This window comes from Balaenoptera acutorostrata, chromosome 9, assembly GCF_949987535.1.
Source record: "Balaenoptera acutorostrata chromosome 9, mBalAcu1.1, whole genome shotgun sequence".
Taxonomy (NCBI): Eukaryota; Metazoa; Chordata; class Mammalia; order Artiodactyla; family Balaenopteridae; genus Balaenoptera; species Balaenoptera acutorostrata.
Genome location: NC_080072.1, coordinates 54815361 through 54841186, shown reverse-complemented (window position 1 = coordinate 54841186; position 25826 = coordinate 54815361). Strand labels below are relative to the sequence as shown.

The following is a 25826-nucleotide window of genomic DNA, read 5'->3' as shown; positions in this document are numbered from 1 at the left end:
GACAGTAAAATCCGACTCTTGACCAAGGCTGCCTGGTGACCAGGGCCTGCTGCCTTGACCCTGCTGGCCTCGCCTACCCATCTCCCTCAGCGCCTTCCTCCCCCAGAGCCTTCCCACTGCAGGTTTTGTTTCCTTTTTGCTTCAATGCAGCATCCCCATCCCAGCCCCCTTCAGAGTCACATTACTACCTCTTCTTCAGCTCCTAGCTCAGATGTCACTTCCTGGGGAAGCCTTGACTTTCTCAGGCTGGTCAGTCACCCATCGTGTGCTCGTGGAGCACTGCCCTTGACAGCCTGTAGCCTGAGAGTCACTGTGTAATGTTTGCTCACTTGTTTGCTGTCTGTCTTGCAGGGCTGTTGTGTTGCACACGTGCAGGGGACATGGTGGTGCCAGTGGGCACTGTGGTCTGTGCCATGCACCCGCCAGAGTTGGGCAACACAAGGTCCTGCTGTCTTCCCCGCCGGAAGGGAAACTTCAGACAGGCAGGGGCCATCGCATGGATCTGCTCTGGTCGCCGTGTGTCCCTGGTGGCCAACAGCATGTGACACACGATAGGCACTTGATAAATATTTGTTGACTATTATAGAGCTAACGTGTTCCTGGGTGGCCAGCACCACGCACGTTTATCCCTCAGAACAACCCTTTGGGGTAGGCTCTATTGTAGTCCCCTCTTTTTAGAAGAGGAAACAGGCTGAGGGAGGGGGGAGTCCCTTGACTGGTGTCCTCTAGCGAGTGGAGGTTTCATCTGAGGCAGACTGGTTCACTGTGATAAAAAAAAAAATGAATGAAAGAAGGACCCCTGTATTGCAGCAGCTTAGAGCCAATCATATGAGGGGAAGCTCAGACACAGGTCATCGCAGTGCTGGCAAGGATGTGTGTGGGAAGGGGGTTTTTCCTCCAGTCGGGAGAGAGGAAGGAGAGAAAAGGCCCCCAGACAGGAAGTGGATCTGCTCTGGGGCCACTCTCCCCCTTGGGTGCCAGGGCTGGCTGCCTTCTCTCCTGACTGCAGCTTCTGTCTCCCAGGCTCTGTACCGTGATGGAGGCCTGAGGAACGAGGGTGCCCGCGGGGCAGGGATGGGGTGGGCATGGGAGTGGCGGTGAGATTCTCTCCCGTGTGCGGAAGTCATACCAGAGGACTTCGTTCTCACCTGCTTGGAGGTCTGTCCTTCCTGTCATGCCTCCCCTGGGAGGAAGGTGGGCACAGGAGAGCCCCCACTGTACAGGTGAGGGTGTGGAGAAACCAGGAGACATCAAGGGATTTGTCCAAGTCCCAGAGCCCAGGTCCCTGGAAGCCCCTCGGCCCCGGCGCTGAGTGTGTGTGTGTGTGTGTGTGTGTGTGTGTGTGTGTGTGTGTAATGGGGGTGGGGGATGCCCCCAGGAGAAGATGCCTCCCTCTTCCTCAATCCTGACTCCTGTCCCAGCAGCGTGTCCTGTTGAAACTGTGCACCTCAGATTGGGACTCGAACCCACGTGCCGGGACTCAAACCCGGCCAGAACCCTGATTGGAGCTCTAACCCACATGCTGGGACTCGAACCCGGCCAAAACTCTGGTTGGGACTCGAACCCATGTGGCCAGGACTCAAACCCGGCCAAAACCCACAGTCTTCCAACTGAGATCACACACCTGGTTTCAGGACTTAATGAAGCTCAGATTCTTGATGTCTCATCACAGAAAGAATTCAGTGAGAGACAAAGTGATAGGTAAGAAGTGGGTTTATTTAAAGAGAAACACACTGCACAGATAGAGTGTGGGCCATCTCAGAAGGTGAGAAAGGCACCAGGGTATGGGGTTGTCAGTTTTTATAGGGGTGGGTAATTTCATAGGCTAATGAGTGGGAGGAGTATTCCAGCTATTTTGGGGAGGGGTGGGGATTTCCAGGAATTGGGCCACTGCCCACTTTTTGATCCTTATGGTTGGTCTTGGAACTGTCATGGCGCCTGTGGGTGTGTCATTTAGCTTGCTGATGCGTTACAGTGAGCATATACTGAGGCTCAAGGTCTAGTGGAAGTTGACTTGTCTGCCATCTTGGACCCATTTGGTTCTAATCAGTTTCTGTCGTGTCCTTGGGCTATGTCATTCTTTCAGAGATTGTGACCTGCCGCCTTCCCTCCTGTTCCACTATCAGAGGAAAATGCCTCCCGTAGGCTTTGTGGACTGGCCCCAAGTGCCTGCCAGTCCCTGGTTGTCGGGGAGTCCAGAGCCACCTCAGTGCCCACGCTGCCTCCTTTGAATTCCTTGGGTTTCCCACCAGCCTGTGGGCTTTCTAAGGGCTGGGCCTGGACTCCCCCATCAGATCAGTTTTGCTGCACAGTATTTTCTGAGTTTGTGCTAACTCTGGTGTTGGAGCCCAGCCCAGCCCAGAGGTTGGGCCCAGGGGCTTAGGGAAGAGCTGGTACCTGAGTGGGTCTTGAAGGAGCTGTAGGAGTGACCATATGGAGTCCTCATCCCCTTCCTCCCTGAGCCTCGGCCCCCCCGTGGGACAGAGCTGGGCGGGCCCCGGTGATGGATGGGGCCTCCCCACCACCCCCTTGCCTGGCAGGGCTACCCAGCTTCCAGAGGCTCCAGCCCTGGGCTCCTTCCCAGCCACCCGCCCCTCTGAGGCCCCGGCTTCATTCCCTGTCTCCTTCCCCACAGGTCTCAGTCTGCTGGGGATTCTGTTTTGGTTGGAAAGAGGAGGCGGAGGTGTTTGCGTGTCTGGCTGTTTCCTCCTTTCTCATTCCTCCTCCCTGCCTCCCTCCTGCCTCTCAAGATGTTTCCTCTGCCAGCTTGGCTCCACTCCAGCCTCTCCCCTCCCAGGGCAGACAGCAGCCATCCTCTCCTGCCTGGGGCTTCTACGGGCTGTGGCTTTCCAGAGTGCGCTCTTAATGCCTTCCACCCCCAGGAGGGGTCCACAGGGCATGTACTTCAGGGTAGGGGCACACTGCCTCCTCCTTCCTCCACTGTTTAAATCTCCTGGGAGAGGAGGCCAAGGGCCCACTCCAGGGCTGCCTCCTGCTTGGGGTTTGTCCCTTTCCCCCTCTGGGCCTCGGTTTCCTGGGGAGCCTACAGCCAACACGGCCCCTTGGCACAGAGACACATAGCATGTCTTGTGTTCATTTGGTAGTAGTTTTGTGTTACTTTGCCAAAGGCATTGGGGGGCTGCTCCCCACAACTTGGCAGGGCCCTGGAATGTAGAATTTGTACTACTACTCCTCACATCCCCACCTTTTCAAATATCCAGCCGAGGTCTCATCACTTCCTGGGGACCCTCCCTGGCCCCCCTCTCTGTCTGCCCTCCTGGCAGAGGCTCATAGGGTGAAGCAGACCCATACCCTGGCCTGATGGAGCTCGGTCTGGGCTTTGCCTCCCCATCACCTGCACTGTGCCTGCAGCAGGGCAGATGCTCAGTAAATATTTGTAGAATGAATGGTTGGAGAGCAGCTAGGGAAGCAGAGGTTGGCATGATGGAGCAATGAGGACAGACAAGGTGCTGAGGGAGGACTTCTCAGAGGAGGTAGAGCTGACCTGGGGTTTTGAAGGATGGAAAACAGTTGGACAAATAGGCAGGGTAGGAAGGGCATTCCAGGAAGGAGGAACAGCCTGTGCAAACCCTGAAACAGATGGTGTGTGATCTGGGGCTTAGGGTATGTGTGAGTAAGTGGCTGGAGGGGAGGCTGTAGAGAAGGGCCAGGATATGGGAGGAACCTCCATTCTGGGGGTGGGCACCCTGGCCTGCTGGAATGATGCCATCAATTAGCCCCTTCAGTTGGGTCCCAGGTCTTTGTGCTGCAGGTCTGGCCTTGGAGGGCAGGCGGGCGGTGTGGGGAGGGCCCTGGAGGTTTGCCAAGGCTTGTCAGAGCTTGTCAGGGTTTGGGACTATGTGAATCCAACCCAAGGCTATGGCTCTGCTCCCCTGGGCCGAGCAGGTCGTGGGATTAGAACCTATCAGGGCCAGCTGGTTGAAGCAGGCTTTGTGACAACACGTAAGATAGAACCAGGTTCAGTTGTGGTCTCCGTAATTTCCTGGCTGTGATCCTGGGCAAATCATTGATTTATGCTGCGTTTTCCTCTACAGTAAAGATAATAGAAGCTACCTCTCAAGATTGTTCCAAAAATTAACAAGGTAACTTGTTGTACAGTTGTCCTTTTTCCTCCTTGCTTCCTCTCCCTGTCCTCCCCCACCCTCCTTTCCTTCTTAGCAGAGCTGGCCTTTTGCACTGAGGCCTGAGTATGATTTGAAGGATGCTGGGCATCCTCAGCCCTGATAGCCCACCTGCAATCTCTCCTTCCTGGAGGCCCTGGATGCTAAATATGCATTCCTTAGGGCAGTGGTTGTGTGTCTCAGCCCACAGCACCAGTGTCAGCATCACCTCTAGAAATGCAGCAGTTAGAAATGCAAATTCTCACTCAGTAGGTGAGTGGGAACTCACCTACTGAGTGGGAATTCTGGGGGTGGGTGCCCAGCAAGCTGGGTTTTTAACAGGTCTCCTGGTGATTCTGACCTAGGCTTAAGTGTGAAAACCACTGCCTGAGGGGACCGATGCTCAAGGGCCTCTCAGTGGGAGAAGCCTGGCTTTGGGCCTGGAGTCAGAGCACATGGGTGCCCAGGGGGCCGGCTTCAGGGGTGTGTAACCTGTGAAGTCACTCAGGGCCCCAAGTTCAGAAGGATCTGGTTTAATGCGCGTCTGTCTCTGTCTTGAATTCTGAACAAGGGGCCCCACGTTTTCATTTTGCACTTGGGCGCACAGATTATTATAGCTGGTCCTGGGTGCTGGTCCCAGCGTGTTCCCGGTTAGCTGGGTATCCTTGGGGAAGTCGCTTTCTCCTTGAGTCTCACTGTCCTCATCTGTGCAGGAGGGTGATAATCCCCACCTCCTAGAGGGATCGTGAAGATTAAATGTGATGAGTGGGTTCAGCAGATGGAGTGGGGCCTGGCCCAGGCGAGTGTATAGTGGCTTCCAGAGGCCATGTGCCAGCACTGGGCACACCTCTGGGGATGCCATGGCAGCAGACAGACACTGTCCTTGGCTTAATGGGGCTTCTGGTCTGGAACAGGGACACAGATGGCAAGAGATGCACACTGTGAGAAGTGCTCTGAGGGCGCCTAATGGAGGGATCTGCCCTAGTTGGGGGTCACCAAAGGCTTTCTGAGAAAGTGCCAAATGAGCAAAAATCTGAGCTGGAGTAAATGTGAACTTGGTGTGGGGCTGGACAGCATTGTCCAGATGGAGGCAACAGCATTACGGGTGGTATTTTCATAGTTATTTATTTTTTTATTTTTTTAATAAATTTATTTATTTTATTTATTTTATTTTTGGCTGTGTTGGGTCTTTGTTGTTGCGTGCGGGCTTTCTCTAGTTGTGGCAAGCAGGGGCTACTCTTCATTGCAGTGCGCAGGGTTCTCATTGTGGTGGCTCCTCTTGTTGCGGAGCATGGGCTCTAGGCATGTGGGCTCAGTAGTTGTGGCGTGCAGGCTCAGTAGTTGTGGCGCACGGGCTTAGTTGCTTCGTGGCATGTGGGATCTTCCCAGACCAGGGCTCGAACCTGTGACCCCTGCATTGGCAGGCAGATTCTTAACCACTGCGCCACCAGGGAAGTCCCTTCATAGTTATTAATAACAGATCTCTGGGAAGGCTGAGGTGAGGTGAGGTGCGAGGGCCTGGAGGGAGGAGATGGGCCACAGGGGCCGCAGGTGGGTCAGGAGGCTGCGTTGGGGCCTCAGCGTCCAGTCTGGGTTCCTTCCCTTCAAAAAGGCCTTAGACCGCAATAATTTGGAATAGAAACGGACCCTTGCCCAGAGGCCTCCTGGAGCAGGATAGGAACATGGCTTTGCCAGCTGGTGCCACAGGCAAGTTCTTCACCCTCTGGAAACCTTGGACTTCTCTTCAGCACATGGGCCTCCTAATCCCCTCTGGGTGGGCGGTGGTGACGTTTAAGTGAGATGAGTGCATGGAAGCCCCAGCACAGCGCCACCTGCAGGAAGTGCTCGGTACGAAGAGTCGATTCCTGTTTCCCTCTGTTGAAGTGGGAGTGCGAGCCCAGGTTTTGATCAGGAGTCCCTCTAGCCCAGGCTAGCTCCCTTGGGGGAATCCTTTCTTTAACTGTAAGGCAAATGAGGCTGACAAGCCCTTTCCTAGAGATGATCAAGGACTGACCAGCATTGGGGGCCCAGAAGCAGTGGCTTTGGAGACAGCTGAGTGCCCACCTCTCCAGGTGCTTCCCCAGGTTAAATTAAACCCACCAGCTATGTCACAGAGAGGGGGTGAACTCCCCCATGGGCGTCCTGAGTCCAGCCCCTGCTCTCTCAATGGTGAGAACAACTTTCATTTATCGCAGGCCTCACTGTACCGGGTGCTTCTCATGCATTCATGGAGAAAGGCACTATTATTCCTATTTTAGAGGTGAGGATCAGAACAACTCTCTCCTTGCCCAAGGTCACCCAGCTAGTGAGTGGCAGACCCCAAAGCCTTACCTACTGCCCCAAATTGGCTCCCATAGTGACACACCGTGGAGCCGGGGGCAAGTCCAGACCTTTCTGGGCCTCAGTATCACCATGTGTGCCCTGAGGGGCGGGACTCGACATTCTTCAAGGCCCCTTCAGCTCCAGTGTCGTAGGGTCTGTGTATCTGGGAGGGCCCGTCCCCTGGGGAGTTCCGCCACCACACCTACAGGCTGCTATTGTCTTTACTGTGTAGAAAATGACCAGCTTACCCAGGCCCTCTCAGCTCCAGCCTCCCAGGCCTGCCATCTAGGGCTGACCCCTGGCCCTGCTCCCTCTCTCTTAACCTCCAAGTAGGAGCAGGAATGGCCAGGACCCATGATTTCTGCACCACAAGTGGTCTGGGGCTGGGGTGGGGGGCAGTGAGGGCAGAACCCTGTGGGAGATTCCAAAGTGGGAAAGAGTTTGATGGCTCCAGGGAACTGACCAAGGTCAGTGTGGCTGGAAGATATGGAGGTGCAGGAGACTGTGGTGTAGGGGAGGTTGGAGGGGTGAGTAGGAGCCAGATTGCGAAGGGCTTGTGGGCAGCAGTTAAAGAGCTCGAGGCAGAGAAAGGACTTGATCAGGTCTGTCTAGAATGACTGAGGAAATGCCAGCGACAGTTAACACAGTGTCAGGCACGTAGCATTCAAAGCCGTTCATTATGGTTTGATGCTTTTCATTATATCGATCGTTATGAATACCCAGATTCCACTCTTACCAGCTGTGAGAACTTGGGCCAGTCACTAACCCCTGGGACCTCGTTTTTCGCACCAGTAATGCAGGAAGAAGGATAAGGAGCCTTCCTCCCAGGGATTTTATCAGGATCAAAGAGAGAGAATGGGGGGATGTCATCTCATCTCCGTTAATCCTGAAAACACTCAGCCCCCTGAGCCCAGCTGTACAGCCAGGGCCCTTCCTCTGTGTCACATGCATCCCTGCTTCCCAGTTTGGGGCAGAGTAGGACTCAGCCACTGGCTCCAGAAGCCCCCAGCCACAATACAGCCCCTTTCAGGCAGGACTTCACCTTCCCCAGATCCCTTCTCTGTCCTCAACCTCAGTCCTACAAGCAGCAGACCTCTTCCTCCTCCTCAGACTCTCCCCTAGCCTTGAAGCCCTGGCCAAGGGGCTCCCAGCCTTAAGAACTCGTGGAGATTCCCAGTAAGCCAGTGTGGTGTGGAGGGGAGTGTGCAGAACCTGAGAACATCACGTGCCTTCTCTGAGCCTCACTTTCCTCATCTGCAAAATGGGAATGGAAATACCTACTTTATTAGTCTCCTATTGCTCCTGTAACAAATTACCACAAATTTAGTGGCCAAATACAACACACAATAAATTCTCTTATAGTTCTGGATGTCAGAGTCCTAACATAGGTTGGCAAGGCTGCATTCCTTCTGGAGGCTCTAAGGGAGAATCCATTCCTTTACCTTTTCTAGCTTCTGGAAGTTGCCTGCATTTCTTGGCTCCTGGCCCCATCCTCCATCTCAAAGCCGTCAGCACAACATCTTCCAATTTCTCTCTCAGTGCTTCCGTCGTCCTCACATCGCCTTTTCTCTCTCTGGCCCTCCTGCCTCCTGCTTATAAGGACCTTCGTGATTGCACTGGGTCTGCCCAGATAATGCAGGGTTATCTCCCCATCTCCAGATCCTTAACTAACATCGAATCTGCAAAGTTCCTTTTACCATGTAAGGTAACAGATTCACCGTTGCAGGGATTTGGATGTGAGCATCTCAGGGGGTCGTGATTCAGCCTGTCACACACTCCTTGCAGGGTGGTTGTGAGGATTCAATGAGACAAGAAATGTGAAAGCCTCAAACAGTACCTGGAACGTGCCAGTCAGTCCCTCAGCACATTTTCTTTTTGTCCTCTCTGTGGGCCTTTGTCTCCCCATCCATAAAAAGAGGCCTATTCTAGCTCTAGCAGTTGGATCCCACCTTATCTGGAGCGTGTCATATGGTCAGGCAGACCATGCCCTTAGCACGGAATTCATAGGAAGCAGCAGAATTGAGCCCAGGATGCCCCCAGCGGCCCTTGGAAAAGCCCCCCTTCTCCTCCTCCCTCTTGGGGGTAGGCCTCCTGTTAGTTCCTGGCCAGCCGAGCATTTCCCATCATTCCCAGGGATGGCTGATGGGAAAGGCTGAGCTCACTGCTCCCTGGGGAGGGCAAGGGGTGGAGGGAGGAGAGGGAGAGGCTGGCGGCAGCTGCTTCAAGAGGCGGGGAGAGGAGAGGCCAGGAGAGGAGATTTACAGTGGGAGAGGTGGAGGTTATCAGCGCTCAGGATGAGTGGGAGGGGGTGAGGCAGGGCCTCTAAGCTGGGCCTTGGAGAATGGTCAGCTCTTCCTTGGCATTCTCAGCCCAGCCCTGGCCGTGCTGCTCTGTCCCTCTGTCCCTTCTGAGAGGCCCTGGGGTCTGGAAGAGTGTGTATGTGCGCTGGGGATGGGAGGGGGGTGTCACAGGCCAGCAGGGGCTGGAAGTGAGAGATTGCTGCCAGAGAGGAGTACCGTCCCCTTCGTGAGAAGAGAGCCATCTCAGCCAGCATACATGGCCCGCCCAGGAACCAGTCACCATGTGCCCTTTGGCTCATCATCTGCCTTCACTGTACCCTACTTTTCTTATTTGCATGTGTGTGGGGGGAGGGAGGGGGTAGGTAATAACACCATTACCGGATTTGAGCGAATCAAGTGAGATAGTGACTTTGCAGCGTATACTCTGCTATATAAGGATGTGTGAGTCCACGCTTATGCACGTCATTTTGATGTTCTCTCTTCTGCACCTTGACTACCTGGCAAACTTAATCACCCTTCAAGTCCCAGCTCAGACGTCGCCTGCTCTGTGTAGCTCCCTCAGGAGCCTGTTGTCCATCTGGGAAGAATGGAGCTGCTCCCGCCCCCGAGTATCCTCTTTATAACCCTCTCTCGGTGCCTTTTGCAGGATAGCTGTTGGTTTGTGCATCTGCCTCCCCAGCCATATGTGGGCAGTGCATTCACCTCAGATCCCTCTGCTTCTCAAGGTCCCAGTGGTTGTGGTAGAACAGAGGCAGGATGATAAAGGCCTGGGGGAGCTGGCCTCCTGGCCTGGGCAAGGTCCCCACTTGGCAGTCCAGCCCTTAGAATCGAGCAGACCCCCATGATGGACTCAGTCAGATTCAGAGACCCCACTCAAACCAGGTGGGCAGTCATCCAGGTACAAGAACCCTTCACTTTCTGTGATGCAAATGCTCATGCCCGCTGCCCAGGACCTCCTGCGCATAATCAGGACACCAAGGGGGACATGTTGGTAATGAGATTTCCTGATGAGTGTGAACCCTGAGCCAAGGGACGGGGAGAGTGTTTCGGGAGAGGCTGTCTAGGCCCTAAAGAGTGTATTCCATAAGCTCATCCACCACACTCCAGGGACCCCCAGGAGGCCCATATCCCAGTGCCTCAGGCCCACTAGATACACAGAGAGGGCCAAATAAATGTTGGGGGATTTGGCCTCCCACTCCTCTCTATGTGTTCTCACCTGTGATTATTTGTCTCCCCCGCATCTCTCCAGGGTCCTGTATAGCCTTGTTCATCCTGGCACTTCCGGTGCCTCTCAGTGCCCTAATCCTACCGTATATTGAACTTGGATTATGTTCCAGGCCTAGGCAGACATCAGCCCATTCATTCCCCTCCACACCCTGGAGGTGGTCATATGATCCCACTATCCAGGTGAGGACAGGTGAGGTGAGGAGCCATTAAGTGCCAGGGTAGAGATCTGGACCCTGTTCCCAGTTGCTCTTTTCATTTTTCCTTCACCGTTTGCATGGTCTCCCTGAGGTTCAAGGAAAGATGGCCTGAGCGTCTCGGTTGGGGCAGGTGGAGCTGGTACTGAGTTGTCACTTCAGACAGTTTGGTAGCTAAGGCCCAGCGCTGTTCCTCCCGGCAGGTTTCTCACACCCCGCCCCCGCCCCCAAATCCGTGCGAGGAGCAGGTGGAAGGTAGATTGCCAAGCCCCAGGGTGTGCTTTGGCGAGAGGTTCAGAGATGCCCTGGAATGCCCTTCCCTGCTCGCTGTCTCACTGAAGGCGGCTGCTCTTGGCTGGCTTCACTGTGCTCACCTCATCTGCAAGCCTGTATGTTTCTGGAAGTAATGGAAATGCATTTCTTAAAAATGCTCGATAATTCAGCCTTGTCAGCCTTGGTCTCTGCCCAGCACTCTGGCCTCCCAGGAACTCCTCATACCCATCACCTCCTCTCAGCAGCCCAGGCCCATACGAGGTGACGTGACCCTCACGGAGAGCTGGTGAACCTGCTGAACCCTGTCCAGCAGGGACCTGCCCAGGGCCACCCAGCGAGTCTGTTTCTTGGGGGATGGTGGTGACGGTTAGTATTTTCACCACTTACAGAGTTCTAACTGTGTGCCAGGGCCTCACTTAACACTGTAGATGGCCGAAGTGCAGGCTGATGAAGCAGCAGGCCTGCCTCACCCCAGCCCTTAACTCCTTTGTGTTGCACCTTGTCTGAGCCGAGCACAGTCCCTGCAGCTCCCATCCTGGGGGGCAAACCCCCGCTGGATTACGCCCACCAAGGAGGTGTATGAGATAGGTACCCTCAGCCTGGAGGCTCAGTGAAGCCCCCTGAGGGAATAATGCCTCTTTTTTCCCCTTCAGTTGTCCTCAAGATTAAACAGGAGGAATAGGTCAAACACTTAGCATATGACAAATAAATGATAAATCTTAAAATAATTGTTATTGTGGTTTTGTGGGTTTGTTTTCTAAAGTTTAATAAAACTACTCAAAGTTTCAGAAGAAAACTATGATTTTGAGATGACTGACAAGCACATATTGTACATTTGTAATATTCCTCTTTCAGAGAGAGAACCTTTTACATCGGAACTATACCACAGGATGTCCAATAATGAAAGTATTTGGTTTGGAACACACTTAGGATAAATTGTATCTTTCAACAGTATCTCATTCTTGTAAAACCCAGAAGCGTGGTTACTATATTTTTACTTCCTAATTTATCAGGCATTTGGTTTGAACTGCTTACATTTCTTATTTCTACTCTGTGACTTTGAGCAAGTTACTTAATTTCTCTTTGTTTTCTCATATACAGAGTGGCGATGATAAGAGTACCTACCTTACAGGGTTCTTGTGAGGATAAATGAGTTGAATACAGTGTTTAGAATAGTGCCTGACACTTAATAAACATCAGTTATAATAATAATTATTATTACTATTTCTTAATAAGAAAATATACCCAGATTAGTTACCAAATCTGGTCAGATTGCCTTTCAGTGACTAAGCCCAGGCCCCTGGGCTTCCTGCTCGGTTTCTGCCTCGTGCGACTAGCCCCCAGGGCCCGGGGTGAGGCTGAGCTCATAAAAAGTGTCGGCGAAGCACTTTGTGGATCAATGCTAACTAATAGCAGCTCCCTGGAGCTGGCGCATGTAGGGAAGACTCTCGTGGAGGCAGCTTGAACCAGGCTCAGGGGCGGCCCCTGGGGAAGGCCAGTGATGTCCTCCAGGCGGGACCTGGGAAGGGCCCTGCCTTCCCTCCTCCCTGTCGCCTCCTGCCACTTTAACCAGCAGTGGGTGCTGACAAAGTTTGGAGATGGGTGGGGGGTGTTAGTGGCCACACGGGGAAGAGGTTTGCCCATTTAGTGACAGAGTCAGGAGCAGAGACCCATCTAGCCCACACAGCTGGTCACTTCCAGGCCAGAGCTGGGTGCACGGCCTGTCCTGGGCATCCTCTTGTCAGGGATCTCCCAGTCATCCCCATTGCTGTCTCTCAAGAGGTCAACATTCCTGGCTGACAAAGACAGCTGCTGGCCTTTGCCCAGACACATGCCTGACTTAAGAATGGCAAAGCAGCTTCTGTTCAGTTGCGGGCATGAATGGGAAGTTGGCATGGGACCTTGTGCAAGGGAGGTTGTGGGCAAGACTTCCCCTAGTTCTACCCCAGGGGGAAGTCCTTCTTTGAGCCTCAGACAGAACTGAAGTCTGTTTTGGGAACTGCTGAGGAGGCAGCAGACAGGAATGTGCCCTCTGGGAGCTCATGGTCTGATGGAGGGGGCATGGTCCTGTTCTCCAGGAGAGAGACTCCGGTCTGCTGGTGGGGCAGGGAGGGGGCATGTGGCTCCTGTTTCCTGGGACTTCCGATCCAGTGGAGGGGACATAGGCCTCTTGTCCTCTAGTAGCTCCTTGTCTGAGTAAGGAAGCATGAACTTTGTCTGCAGCAGCCTACTATCTGATGGAGAAGTCATGGCCACTTCGCTCAGGGAATTCTTATCTGATAGAGGAGATATGACCTCTGCCCTCAGGAAGGCCCCCTGTCTCCCTGTTTGATGGGGGAGGCTCATCTCCTGCTCTCACTTAAGAAGCCCCATTTGATGGCCTCTGCCTTTGCTCCCTGCCTCCCTGGCCTGATTCATGGGGAGCTCTGGTCTACAGGCAATAGCCACAGAGAGCTGGGCAGAGTAAGGGGCTAGACTGCCGTGGGGCAGGGCGGAAGGGAAGAAGGGGGCGCTTTAGAGGGGCTCCCGTAGCGAGTAAGGGTGACAGGGAAGGCTTCCCAGTCGAGGTGCCTTTATGGAACTGTCTGATGGAAGGAGGTGCCTGGCTGTGATGAGTACCCACTGGGGATCAGGGGGTGCTCCTCCAGGCTGGGAAGGGTAACGTGAGCCTGTCTCCACGCAGGCCAAACTGCTGGAGTGGAAAGGGTCCCTGGAGACTCTCACCTTCTGCCTGTCCGTGCACAGGCCAAGTACTGCCAGCCCAGAGACATCCGCCCTCCAAGGCCTGAGAAGCCCAGAGGAGGAGAGGAAACAGGACGCGTATCAGGAACGCCTTTTCCTTTTGTTTGTAACTAACCCCCTCACTCGGGGCTGGGGAGAGCTGATTCTGCAGGGCCTGCCCTGGCCTGACTGCTGCTGCCCGCAGCCCCCAGCACTGGGTCTTCCACGGCCTCCCTCCTTCCCACACAGCCCCCCACCCCGCCTCAGCTACTGCTCCTGGGCTGGTCCCTTAATTTCACCGAGACTCAGGGCTCTCATCTGTAAAATGGGGTAAGACTTCCTATCTGCCTCATAAGGAAGTTTGTTTTTTCCTTTCTTTATAGGATCTACATAATTTATTCCTTTATCCATGAGATGTGCCTGGAGCACTTCCTGTGTGCTGACCTCTGGGGTGGGCAGGGGCAGAGAGTGTAGGCGAGGAACAGGTGCGGGCAGACAGGAAGTCTGTTTGGGACTTGTGTGAGGAGTCTGGGGACATCCGAGTACACATGTCCCAAGACTAGTGGGTATGGGGTCAGAGAGGGTCTGGCTGGAGATGGAGGTTTGGCTTATCAGCATCTGGTGGCAGCTAAAGAGGCCAGGTGGGTGGGGTCACCAAGGAAGCTGCCTGTCACGGGTGCTGGGAAGGGGTGGAGGCCAGGCCCTGGAGGCCACAGGCAGCCGGGCTCTGCTCTGGAGCCTACAGACAGCTGGGCACAGGGCAGGGATGGGGGACCACTGAGTCAGGGCTCCAGTGGCTAAGAGGAACGGGCCTGGGATGGGGTCACAGGATGGTGCTCCTGGGGGGGTGTCGAGACCTTCGCTTTGGCAAGCTGGGTGCGGGGGTGTGTGGGAAGGATGGTCCTTGGGTTGAGGAGACAGTAAATTATGGCAGAGGTGCTCAGACATCAAAAGAAGGTGGTCAGGCAGATTGGCATTCTCTTTTTGTTTTGGCTGCACCGTGTGGCATGCAGGATCTTAGTTCCCCAACCAGGGATCGAACCCGTGTCCCCTGCATTGGAAGCACGGAGTCTTAACCACTGGACCGCCAGGGAAGTCCCGGATTGGCATTCTCTTATTCTCATGATTTCAGTTAGTCTTCTGCTGGCTAGAGGGCTGCTGTGGGAGCACGTGTGTTTACGTGGTGTGTGTATGGTGTACGTCGGGGGAGCTGTAGGTGAGATGTGTGTGGGGTGTGTGTTGCAGGTGTGTGCATGGAGTGTGCTTAGTATTTGTGTGTGTGGTCTGTGTATGTGGTGTGTATAAGTGTAAGTGGTATATATGTGGTGTGAGATGTGAAGCATACGTGGTATGTGTGTGGTGCAAGTGTGCACGATGTGTGTGGTGTGGTATGTGGTGTGTTTCGTACATGTGTGGTGTGTGTTGTGCCTGTAGGTACATGTGTAGGGCGTGTAGGGTATGTGTGGTGTGTGTTGTGTGTGTGTGGTGTTTGTGGGTATGTGTCAGGTGTGTGTGTGTGTGTGTGAGGTGTGTAGAGTTTGTGACTGCATACAGCAGGCTGAGCCATTTGCCTGGGCTGGAAACTTAGAAGCATCCACCAGGCTTCCGAATTTCCCTTCTCTATTTAGGGTCACATCCAATCGTCCACTGGTAACAGCTGGCTATCCAGAAAAAAAAGGGGCAGTGGGGTTGTAGTATTTGCCGATTTCTGTGGTGTAAATTCTTCCACCGAGGATTTCACCCTACTAACGTCATGTCATTGAACCTGGAGTTGGGAAGAGATGCACAGTAGGGCACCATCTTTATAGTGAAATTTAGTAAAAAAATAGTAAGTGATAAGTTTTGAGTATGTATTCCCTTTGTTTTTTTTAAACGAGTGTTGATAGTTTTTTTAAAATAAATTTATTTATTTATTTTATTTTTGACTGCGTTGGGTCTTTGTTGCTGCGCATGGGCTTTCTCTAGTTGTGGCGAGCGGGGGCTACTCTTCGTTGCGGTGCGCGGGCTTCTCATTGCGGTGGCTTCTCTTGCTGCGGAGCACGGGCTGTAGGCGCACAGGCTGAAGTAGTTGTGGCACAGGGCTCAGTAGTTGTGGCTTGCGGGCTCTAGAGTGCGGGCTCAGTAGTTGTGGCGCATGGGCTTAGTTGCTCCGCAGCATGTGGGATCTTCCCGGACCAGGGCTTGAACCCATGTCCCCTGCATTGGCAGGCGGATTCTTAACCACTGCACCACCAGGGAAGCCCTCCCTTTGTTTTTATTTTTTTACTTTAAAAAAATTTTTATTTATTTATTTTTGGCTGCATTGGGTCTTTTTTGCTGCATGAGGGCTTTCTCTAGTTGCGGCGAGTGGTGGCTACTCTTCATTGCGGTGGCCTCTTATTGCAGAGCATGGGCTCTAGGCATGTGGGCTTCAGTAGCTGTGGCACTAGGGCTCAGTAGTTGTGGCTCGCAGGCTCTAGAGCACAGGCTCAGTAGTTGCGGCGCACGGGCTTAGTTGCTCTTCGGCATGTGGGATCTTCCCGGACCAGGGCTCAAACCCGTGTCCCCTGCATTGGCAGGCGGATTCTTAACCACTGCACTACCAGGGAAGTCCCTCTCCCGTTGTTTTTAATATAATTTATTTAATTGTGATTTTGGATCAGGATTTCTCACCATCAGCACTGTTAACATTTGGGCTCGAGGTTTTTTGTTGGGAGCAGGGAGGGGGCTGGCCTACACACTGTGCAGGCAGCACCCGTGACCTCCGCCCACTAGATGCCAGTAGCAGCCCTCCCCCAAGTCGTGATCACCCAAATGTCTCTAGACATTGCCAAATGTCCCCCAGGGGGCTGATTTACCCCAGTAGACAGCCATTTCACCCCCAGTAGAGAGCCATTGGCAATGGCTGTGTTTAACAACTAGCTCACAAAATTCCTACAAGTGTGACAGTCGGCTCTATGAGCCTGTACAAGCCAGCTCCAGCACATCATGGGCACTGTATCTAGCTAAATATAAGACATGGGTTTTTCTCCCCAAAATTCTTTCTCAAGAAAGAGCCACTACCCTAGGCCATACCTTTCAATCTGGACAGAGCTCCTGACCACAGAGGGCTCTCAGCCCCTGACTGTTCCCCAGAGTGGTTGAAGCAAAGTTGGAGATGCACTGCCCTACTGATCTGTTCTGATATTTTATGAAATGTGACAATGGAGAAAAAAGTAACACTTCTGAATTAATATCTTATTTTATTATATGTTCTTCTGTATCCCTAAAAGTTTATACGTGCAAATTGGCAAAAAACAAAAACAAAAAAACCACACACACACACACACACACACACACACACACCCAAGCACACACACACACACACACACACACACACACACCCAAGCAAGTAAAACTTTAAGTAAAGTCTTCCCACTGGGAAAACCATGGCTGCCGCGTGTCTGGGGCTGCCCTGTGTGTAACGTGCTCCTGCTGAGGCTGCACACACCCGTGTCTTATCCCGGCGGCCAGGCGGCCCGCCTCTGATTCGCCTCTTGGCCCAGGTCCTATTTTTCCCCATCTTCAAGCTCAGGGTTTGGCCCTTGTTTATTCATTTATTCATTCATTCGAAATATTTACAAAGCACCCACTATATACCAAGGAAGATGACTGAAGGAAGACAGGGTTCCTGCTCTCTGGAGCTTGTCAGTATTTCACTCCACGCCATCCACTGGGGAGCAGAGATGTGCAGGCTCGTGTGGATGCTGAGGGGACATGGGGCAGGATAGAGGCGAGGAAGGGAGAAATGCATGTGTGGGTGGCTATTGTGTGCCTGAAGCTGAGCTGGGCACATAATACATCGTATCATCCCACCCTCCTGCTGTGCTTCTGAGGGAGGGTTTTGTTTATTTGTGGAGTATCTCTCTCTCTCCCTGCTCCAGAGTGCAGGTGTCCTGGTGACAGGGCACAGGGGCCTCTATCTTCTGGAGGTAAGAACAGTGTCAAGCCCAGAGATTGGGAAAAAAGGAAGAAAAGCAAGGAGGGGAGTAGCAAAGATGGATGGAGAGAGGGAAGGAGGAAGGGGTCAGGGCAAGGACACTTTAAGCTGAAGCAGTCAGGGAAGGCTTCTTGGATGAGGTGACATTGGGAAGGAAGGATGGGAGGGATTGCAGTGGGAGAACCGATAGAAAGGCTATTACAGAAAGAGGGAATAACAGGGCATGTCCCTGGAGATTTCTGGAATGTGAGGGTCTAAACTAGGAAGAGAATATCATAAACTGCTGTTTTCTACCCAAGACTGAGAGAGAGACAGACAGCTAAAAAAACTTTTTTGTCTCCAGTGGAGTTAATATAACCATCCCCTCCCACCAGAGGGACAGCTGGGCAAGAACTCTCCCCTGGGCGCTGGAGGGAAGGCAGAGTGTTGGCTCAGGGAATGAGGATAATAGCAATAATAATTACAGTACCAATGATGTCTGCTTCCCTCTATCATTCCCTACTAGGTACCAAGCCTTTATATATGCCTTCACCTATGGGGTAGATATCAACCCCACTTTCCAGATGATGGAAAGTATGCCTCAGAGAGGAAGCAAAACTCAAGGTCACACAGGACTCAGGCGGGGTCTGCTTGCTTCAGCGTCTGCACTGTTTCCTCTGCCAGCACCCTTCCCTTCCTGCCTCTCAACCCTCGAGAAGGCTGGAGAGCATTCAGGTGCAGTCTGTGGGCTCTTTGGGATCCAGCTGCCAGCCTGCTTGGTGAAATTATTAGCTTTCGATTTCAGATGTCCAGTTTCGTGGGTTACTAGAAAATGGGCCAGGCTCCTTTAAGAAACTCTCCCCTCTGTCCGCGGCCACCTGGTGGCTCCCCTCCTCCCTCACTCCGCACCCCCTGGAAATCTTCACATATATGGATCATGGCTAGAAAAGTGAACACATGAATGTGGACAAGAGGCTGGAGCAATTGCTGTCTGCCTAGACGCCTGTGAGGAGTCTGGAGCCCTGGAGCTTGACTTGGCCAGACCCCCATCCACCACCCCTCACCCCTCAGGCCTGTGCCCAAGGAAGCCTTGCAGGATTCTGAGCAGGGGTGTGACAGGAGCACCAGAAGCCTGGGGCTCTCCTCCCAGTCTGTGACTGGACACACCCCAGAGTCTCTCTGGGCCTTAGTTTCCTGGCCCGGGTGCAAGATTCTTCTCTCCCTTGGGTGTTGATTTCTCTGTCTGGGAAATAAAGCAGGCTGCACTGTGATCCCTCATGCTCCCCAAATCTGTGAAACAGGGGTGATATCTCCTGTCTTCTTGCCTCCTCCCCCTGTCCTGGGCTGTCCCAAGAAGCAGGTGCACTAATGGTGGGTAAACAGGCAGGCAATGTTCTGACACAGGGAGGACTGTTCAGTTCTGGCAGAGCAGACAAGCCTGCACACAAATAACTCTGCTACCAGGGAGAGTGTGATAAGGGCTCTAGAAACCTCTTTGCGGCCACAGCTACCTGCTCCTCACACCTCCCGGCTCCCTGATGGCTGTTCTCACACCCAGGAAAGTGGGTCAGAATGTAGGGCGGGTGTACCTGAGGGTGAATGCCCCCTTGCAGGTCCCCACCCTACCCAGCTGAGCTATGACTGCTATCAGGGGCAGGGATGGGGGAAAGGTATGGGGTGACAGCATCTCTGCGTCCAAGGTACAGTCCTGGCCATTCTCCTTCCCCCTAAGTACCTATGGCTCCCCATTACCTTCTGGATATGGTCTGAGGTCCTTAGTCTGGCATTCGAGACCCTTTATACCTAGCCCAGGGCCTGGGGCATGGAGGTGCTCCGTGACTATCAGGGAAGTGAGTGGACCTTCTCTGGCCCATCCTCCTCCCTGGTGCTCCTCCCAGGCACTTGGGACATACTGCAGATTGCCGACTGTCTCCCAAACGCACAGTGGACTCAGTTGTGAGGCCCCCACCTGCAGTGCTGTCACCCCTTCCACACCTCTGTGTGTTCTTCAAGATCCCCCTCGTTGCTACTTCCTCCCTTGAAGCCTTTCCTGACCCCCTCAGACAGAACCACACAATCCTACCTGTAAGGTAGTATTGTGAGTGGTGAAAAGTGTCATCCCTGCAGCTAGACTGCCTGGGTTCCAATATCAAGCTGTGCACCTTACTAGCTGTGTGACCTTGGGCAAATGACTTAGACTCTCTGTGCCTCAGTTTCCTCATCTGAGAAAGTGGGATAGTAGTACCTCCTCATATGTTGTTGGAGGAACAAATGACACAATATTTATCAAAACAAATATTTATGACACACTTAGAACAGTAACTGGCACCTGGTTTCTCTCCTGGATGAGTTTTCTGTTGTTGATTGAGCTTAACATCTGAAGGTCTCCCTACATTCACTGTATTCATAGCATTTTTATCTAACATGAATTTTCTGATGCTCACAAAGGATTGAATTGTTGCCAGTGCTCTCCCAATTCACTGGTAGTGAATCTGCATTTGTGGATAAGCTCTACAAGATGAGTTTTCTGATGCTGAGTAAGACATGTTTGGCTAAATGATTTCCCATAGGCGCCCCATTCATGGGCTTCCTCTCCTGTATGAGTTTTCTGATGCTGGCTTTGAGACTTTGACTATGTTATTCAGGGTCTCTGAATCTCAGGTTCCTCCTTTGAAAAATGGGAATGTTTAGATGGCATAATATACTATCTTAATGTGTGTTAAGTTCTTAGCACAGCACCTGGATTATAGGGAAAGCTTAATGCACGGTGACCGACGTGGTTGGTGGGTTTATCTCACTTGGCTATACCGTGTTTTTTTGTCAGCAGGAACTATGAATTATTCATCTTAGTGCCCGCAGAGCCTGGCAGTGGTAGGAGTGTGTGAATGTTTACTGGGTAAGTGAATGATAAATGGGAGAGTCATTGGTCAAAGCTGAGCAGAGGCCCGTGTGGGTGTATCAGTTGTATACCTGGCTCAGCCTGATGGTGGCTGGGACCCTGCCCCTATGAAGTATTTTCTAAGCCCAGTGCCTATTGATCCTGACAGCCGAAGAGAAGCACAGATAGAAGAAGAAATCCCTGGAGTCCACTCACCCAGAGCAAAGGACCATCCCCACCATCTTTTTAAACTTCATCCATCCTCACTATTGACTAATTCTCTCTTAGGGCATTCATTCAACAGCATTCCACCTGTTTTTATTTACTGAGCACCTACTGTGGCCCAGGCACCGTGCTGTGCCCCAGGGATCCAGTGTCAAAAATACAAATAAGATCTCTACTCTCATATAAGTTATGAAAGAGAAGCAGAGGGTGAGTAAACAGACTTTTACAAAGTGTGGTAAATGTTGAGACACACTGGGTGTGGGAGTTGGGGGGCATCTAATCCAGACTTGGGGGGAGTCAGGGAAAGCTTCCTGGAGAAAGTGCTGAGCAGAAGACCCAGCACTCAGTTCTAGCAGTTGACACAGCAGGCTTGGGGAAGGGTCTGAGGAATCACAGAGACGTGGACTCTGGATTGTAAAATTGCAGTATCAGGGATTCTAGCATCAAAGGATCCAAATGACAGGATCCATATTTTCTCTACTGTGCTTACAATATTTTTTTCACTAAGACTTGAGACATACCTTGTTAGGGAAGCCCTGGCATCTTTATGAAGTAATTTGTGCTCATTGTACAACATGGAAAAATAAGGGATATAAAGGAATGAATGGGTGGGTGGACGGAGTTTCCTTCAACCCCTGTTAACATTTAGGCACATTTCCTTTCCTTTCATTCATTTTTTGGGGTTGTTTTTAGTTTTAGTTTTTAAAACTGAGATATCACTTACATACCATAATATTAGCAGTTTTAGTGTTTTTTAGTATTTTCACAAGGTTGTATAACCATCACCACTATCTAATTCCAGAATATTTTCATCACCCCATTAGCAATCACTTCCCATTTCCCCCTCCCACCAGCCCCTGGCAACCACTGATCTGCTTTCTGTTTCTATGTAGTTGCCTATTCTGGACATTTCATATAAATGGAATCACACAATATATGGCTTTTTGTGTCCGGCGTCTTTCACTTAATATAATACTTTCAAGGTTCATCCATGTTGTAGCATGAATCAGTGCTTCATCCCATTTTATGGTTGAATAATATTACATTGAATGTATATGCCACATTTAAAAAAATACATTCATCAACTGATGGACTTTTTTTTCACTTTTTGTGACTGTTATGAATAATGCCACTATGAACATTTATGTACAAGTTTTTGTGTGGACATCGTTTTCAGTTCTCTTGGGTATCTACCTAGGAATGGAATTGCTGGGTCATATGTTAACTCTATGTTTGATGTTTAGAGGGACTGCCAGACTGTTTGCCAAAGTGACTGCACTGCTTTACATTACCACCAGCAATGTATGAGGGTTCCTGTTTCTCCACATCCTTGATAACACTTGTTATTGTTCTTCTTTTTCTTTTTTAATTTTATTTACTTATTTGTTTATTTTTGGCTGCGTGGGATCTTCGTTGCTGCGCACGGGCTTTCTCTAGTTGCGGCCAATGGGGGCTACTCTTCATTGTGGCGCGCAGGCTTCTCATTGCGGTGGCTTCTCTTGTTGCGGAGCACGGGCTTCAGTAGTTGTGGTACATGGGCTCTAGTTGTGGCTCGCGGGCTCGCGCAGTAGTTGTGGCGCACGGGCTTATTTGCTCAGCGGCATGTGGGATCTTCCTGGATGAGGGCTTGAACCCGTGTCCCCTGCATTGGCAGGCAGATTCTTAACCACTGCGCCACCAGGGAAGTCCCTGTCCTTCTTTTTCGCTGAGCTATCCTAGTGGGTGTGAAATATCTCACTGTGGCTCCCCCTGCCCTGCCACACCAATCGGCTTGTGGGATCTTAGTTCCCAGACCAGGGATTGAACCCAGGCCCTTGGCAGTGAAAGCAGAGTCCTAAACCACTGGACAGCCAGGGAATTCCCCTCATTGTGGCTTTAATTTGCATTTCCCCCATGACTAGTGATCTTTTCATGTGTTTATTGGCCACTTGTATATCTTCTTTGAAGAAATGGCTATTCAAATTCATTGCTTGTTTTTAATTGAGTTATTTGCCTGTTTGTTGTTGAATCGTAATAGGATCTTTATATATCCTGGATACTAGGCTCTTATTAGATACATGATTTGAAAATATTTGCTCCATTTTGTGGATTGTCTTTTTACTTTCTTGATAGTGACTTTTTATTTATTTATTTATTTATTTATTTATTTATTTTTGGCTCTGTTGGGTCTTCGTTTCTGTGCGAGGGCTTTCTCTAATTGTGGCAAGCGGGGGCCACTCTTCATCGCGGTGCGCGGGCCTCTCACTATCGCGGCCTCTCTTGTTGGGGAGCACAGGCTCCAGACGCGCAGGCTCAGTAATTGTGGCTCACGGGCCCAGCTGCTCCGTGGCATGTGGGATCTTCCCAGACCAGGGCTCGAACCCGTGTCCCCTGCATTAGCAGGCAGATTCTCAACCACTGCGCCACCAGGGAAGCCCGATAGTGACTTTTGAAGCTCCAAAGTTTTTAATTTTGATAAAGTGCAATTTATCTACTTTTTCCTTTAGTTGCCTGTGCTTTTGGTGTCATATCTAAGAAACCATTGCCTTATCCAAGGTCATGTAGATTCACACTTATGTTTTCTTCTAAGAGTTTTATAGTTGTAGCTCTTACATTTAGATCTTCGGTACATTTTGAGTTAATTTTTGTATATGGTGTGAGCTATCCATATAGCTCTGACTTCATTCTTTTGCATATGGATATCCAGTTGTCCAAGATTCATTTGCTGAAAAGACTATTTCCAAAGACTTGTCTTGGTTCCCTTGTTAAAAATCAATTGACCGTAAATATATGGGTTTATTTCTGGACTCTCAATTTTGTTCCATTGATCTCTATGTCTATCTTTATGCCAGGATCACACATTCTTGATTACTGTAGCTTTGGAGTAAGTTTTGAATTTGGGAAGTCTGAGTCCTCCAACTTTGTTCTTTTTTTTTTTCAAGATTGTTTTGGCTATTACACTTCCATATGAATTTTATGATCAGCCTGTCAATTAATGCAAAAAATCCAGCTGGGGTTTTTGATAGGGATTGCATTGAATTCATAGATCAGTTTGAGGAGTATTGCCATATTAACAACCTTGTCTTCTCCTTCTTTCTTTTGGGTATTTATTGAGTATAAAGTTGAGCTTATGCCAAACATACTGTTTTGATTCCTGATTTATTCTGCTTAATATTCTATCATAGGCATTTCCCTGTGTTATGAAAGATGCAAACATAATTTCAATGCTATATAGTATTATTCCATTGTTTGGCTGTACTATACAAAATTATAAACTCTTGGTTGTTGGATAATCTATCTAGGAAGGTACTTTGTTCTGGGTCCCTCATGATATAGGCCTCTCCCTATAGGCACAAAGGGACATTGGGAGGAATGGTGGCACACAGAAAAGCAGCAGAATCAGAAAATAGGATCCAACAGGCTGCACAGACACTGATACAGCATGTTTGTTTTAGGCATGTTCTCTAGAACAGTGGACTTGAAACAGTTAAAAATTTGCAGCATGATATTCATTTTGCATTGTAACTCAGTTCATCTGAAATGAAATTTTCCTAAATAATATTTACTTTTCCTATTAGCCAGGAGAAGCTGGTCTGCTGCAGTTACAAACAACCCCCAAATCTCAGTGGCTCAAGAGCTTTCTTTCTCTGTCATGCTACATGTCTATCATCTAGCAGGAGAGCCCTGGGATTTCGGTCTCTGAAGGCTTTCCCATCCAGATCATTGGTGGTTTCAGTGATAGAGGAAAGAGGGTGTGGTAGGCAGAGGAATGGCCCCCCCAACAATGTCTACGTCTTAATCCTTGGAACCTTTGAATATGTTATATCACATGGCAAAGGGGAATTATAGTTGCAGATGGAATTAAGTTTCCTAAAATCAGTTCATCTTAAAATAGGGAGCTACATGTATTCATAAAGGTCTTTAAAAGTGGAAGAGGGAGGCAGAAGAGGAGGTCAGAGCAATGCAATGTGATAAGAACCCAACCTGCTGTTGCTGGCTTTGAAGATCGAGGAAGAGGCCTTGAGACATGGAATGTGGGTAGAAAGGGCAAGGAAACAGATTTACCCCTAGAGCCTCTGGAAAGGAACGCAGCCCTGCTAACATCTTGATTTTAACCTAGTGAGGTACATTTTGAACTTCTGAACTACAGAACTGCCAGATAATACATTTATGTTGTTTTAAGCCACTACGTTTGTGACCCTTTGTTATAGCCTCCATAGAAGACTAATATAAACAGCATGGGGAATCATGCACCAGCCCTTAAATGCTTCTGCCCGGAAGTGACATATGGCACTTCTACTCATGTTTCCTTGGCCAGAGCAAGCTGCATGAGCACGACTAACTTCATAGGACTGGAGAAATTTGATCCACCCATATGCCCAGACTTAGAGGGCAACAGAATATTGGTAAATATAGTAGTATCTACTATACCTTTGCCATCTGCACCTGATGCTTGTATCTTTCATTCTATTCCATTAAAAAACAACAACAACAAAGTGCTGGTGGCAACTCTGTAAGTTGATTTCATTGTCAACTAATGGGTTGTGACCCCTGGGTTGAAAAACACTGCTCTACAGACCCTCCTCTGCCCATGCCTGATGGACCACATGACACACCCTAAGCCTAGCTGATTGGCCCAGGCATTGGACACCTGACCAAAACTGACCAATGAAATTCCTCTCCTGGGGATTTGGAATTGGGCCATTCAGCCAGTTAACCGTGGGAAGCTGAGCAGAGGCAGAGTAGAAATAGGGTCGGAGTGAGAGCCACATGCAAGCCAAAATGATGGAGGGGCAGAAAAGCCCTGAGTAAGCAGAGAGTTGGTCCACAGAGACAATGTAGCAGCCGCACAGAGAGCAGTGCAGCCGGGAGAACATGCAGCCCCAGAGAGAGAGGTGGAGAGAGAGAGCAGCCGCCTGAGAGGCTGATGGCTTCCCTGTTCCTGGCTCCAGCCCCCGTGCGTCCTGCCTGCATATCCTTCCCGTGAGATTTTTGCCTCCTTATCATACCCTTTCCTTTTCTTGAGCTCTGCTAGGTGGGTTTCTGTTCCTTATCTCCAGAGAGTCTTAATCAGCTAGAACACCACCGGTATTTCTTGCATGGGACCCAGCTTTGGCTCTGAGGATCAGGCTTATGGGGTACAAACGGGACTTGGGGATGAACTAAACCCAGCCATCCCACAGTCTGGAAGTTTGGCTTTTACCTCAGTTTTGTGTGTTTGTGCTTGCTCTTCAAAGTGGACAGGCAGAAGCCATCTCTGAGGTCCTGCACAGGTGGGGGTCCCGGTGAACTGGAAGCGCCCCTACAGGGGCCTTTTTTCTGACAGCATTGTGGTAGGGAAGCCAGTGGAGTTGTTTCAAGGACCGTTTGGCTGTGGGACAGAGTGGAAAGGACATGGACTCTGGAGACAGGCAGCCATAATTCACCTCTTTGAGCCTCAGTTTTCTCATCTCTGAAATGGGATTGTGGAAGGATCAACAACAGTGTTCTGGGAAAAATACTGAGACATGCTGAGGGCGTACAAGCCTGGAGGGCGCCGGCAGCTGTTGTTGTTGTCTGAGGAAGCCATCAGCGTCCAGCTTCCTGAGGAGGTGGCCCGGCGGCTGGTTGAGTTAGCAGCGGGCCATCTCCCACTGCTGGGCTGGCCGT

General features: G+C 50.9%; 1 protein-coding gene across 7 annotated transcripts in view; it reads left to right on the top strand.

The window, feature by feature from the left end:
• Nucleotides 1–25826, top strand: part of ARRB1 (arrestin beta 1) — a 75705-nt gene that overhangs the window by 24245 nt on the left and 25634 nt on the right. For 3 of the 7 annotated variants that reach the window (XM_057553129.1, XM_057553127.1, XM_057553126.1), the window contains exon 1: nt 24904–25160. The exons of 2 other annotated variants lie outside the window; for them this stretch is intronic. Coding sequence is in view for 3 of the 5 variants with exons in the window: in XM_057553127.1 (XP_057409110.1) it covers nt 25105–25160 (56 nt within the window). In the remaining 2 variants the exon portion in view is untranslated. Of the gene's footprint in view, nt 1–13393; nt 13489–24903; nt 25213–25826 lie in introns of those variants that run through there. 2 more of the 7 variants (XM_007173746.3, XM_057553131.1) reach the window with 2 other exon arrangements.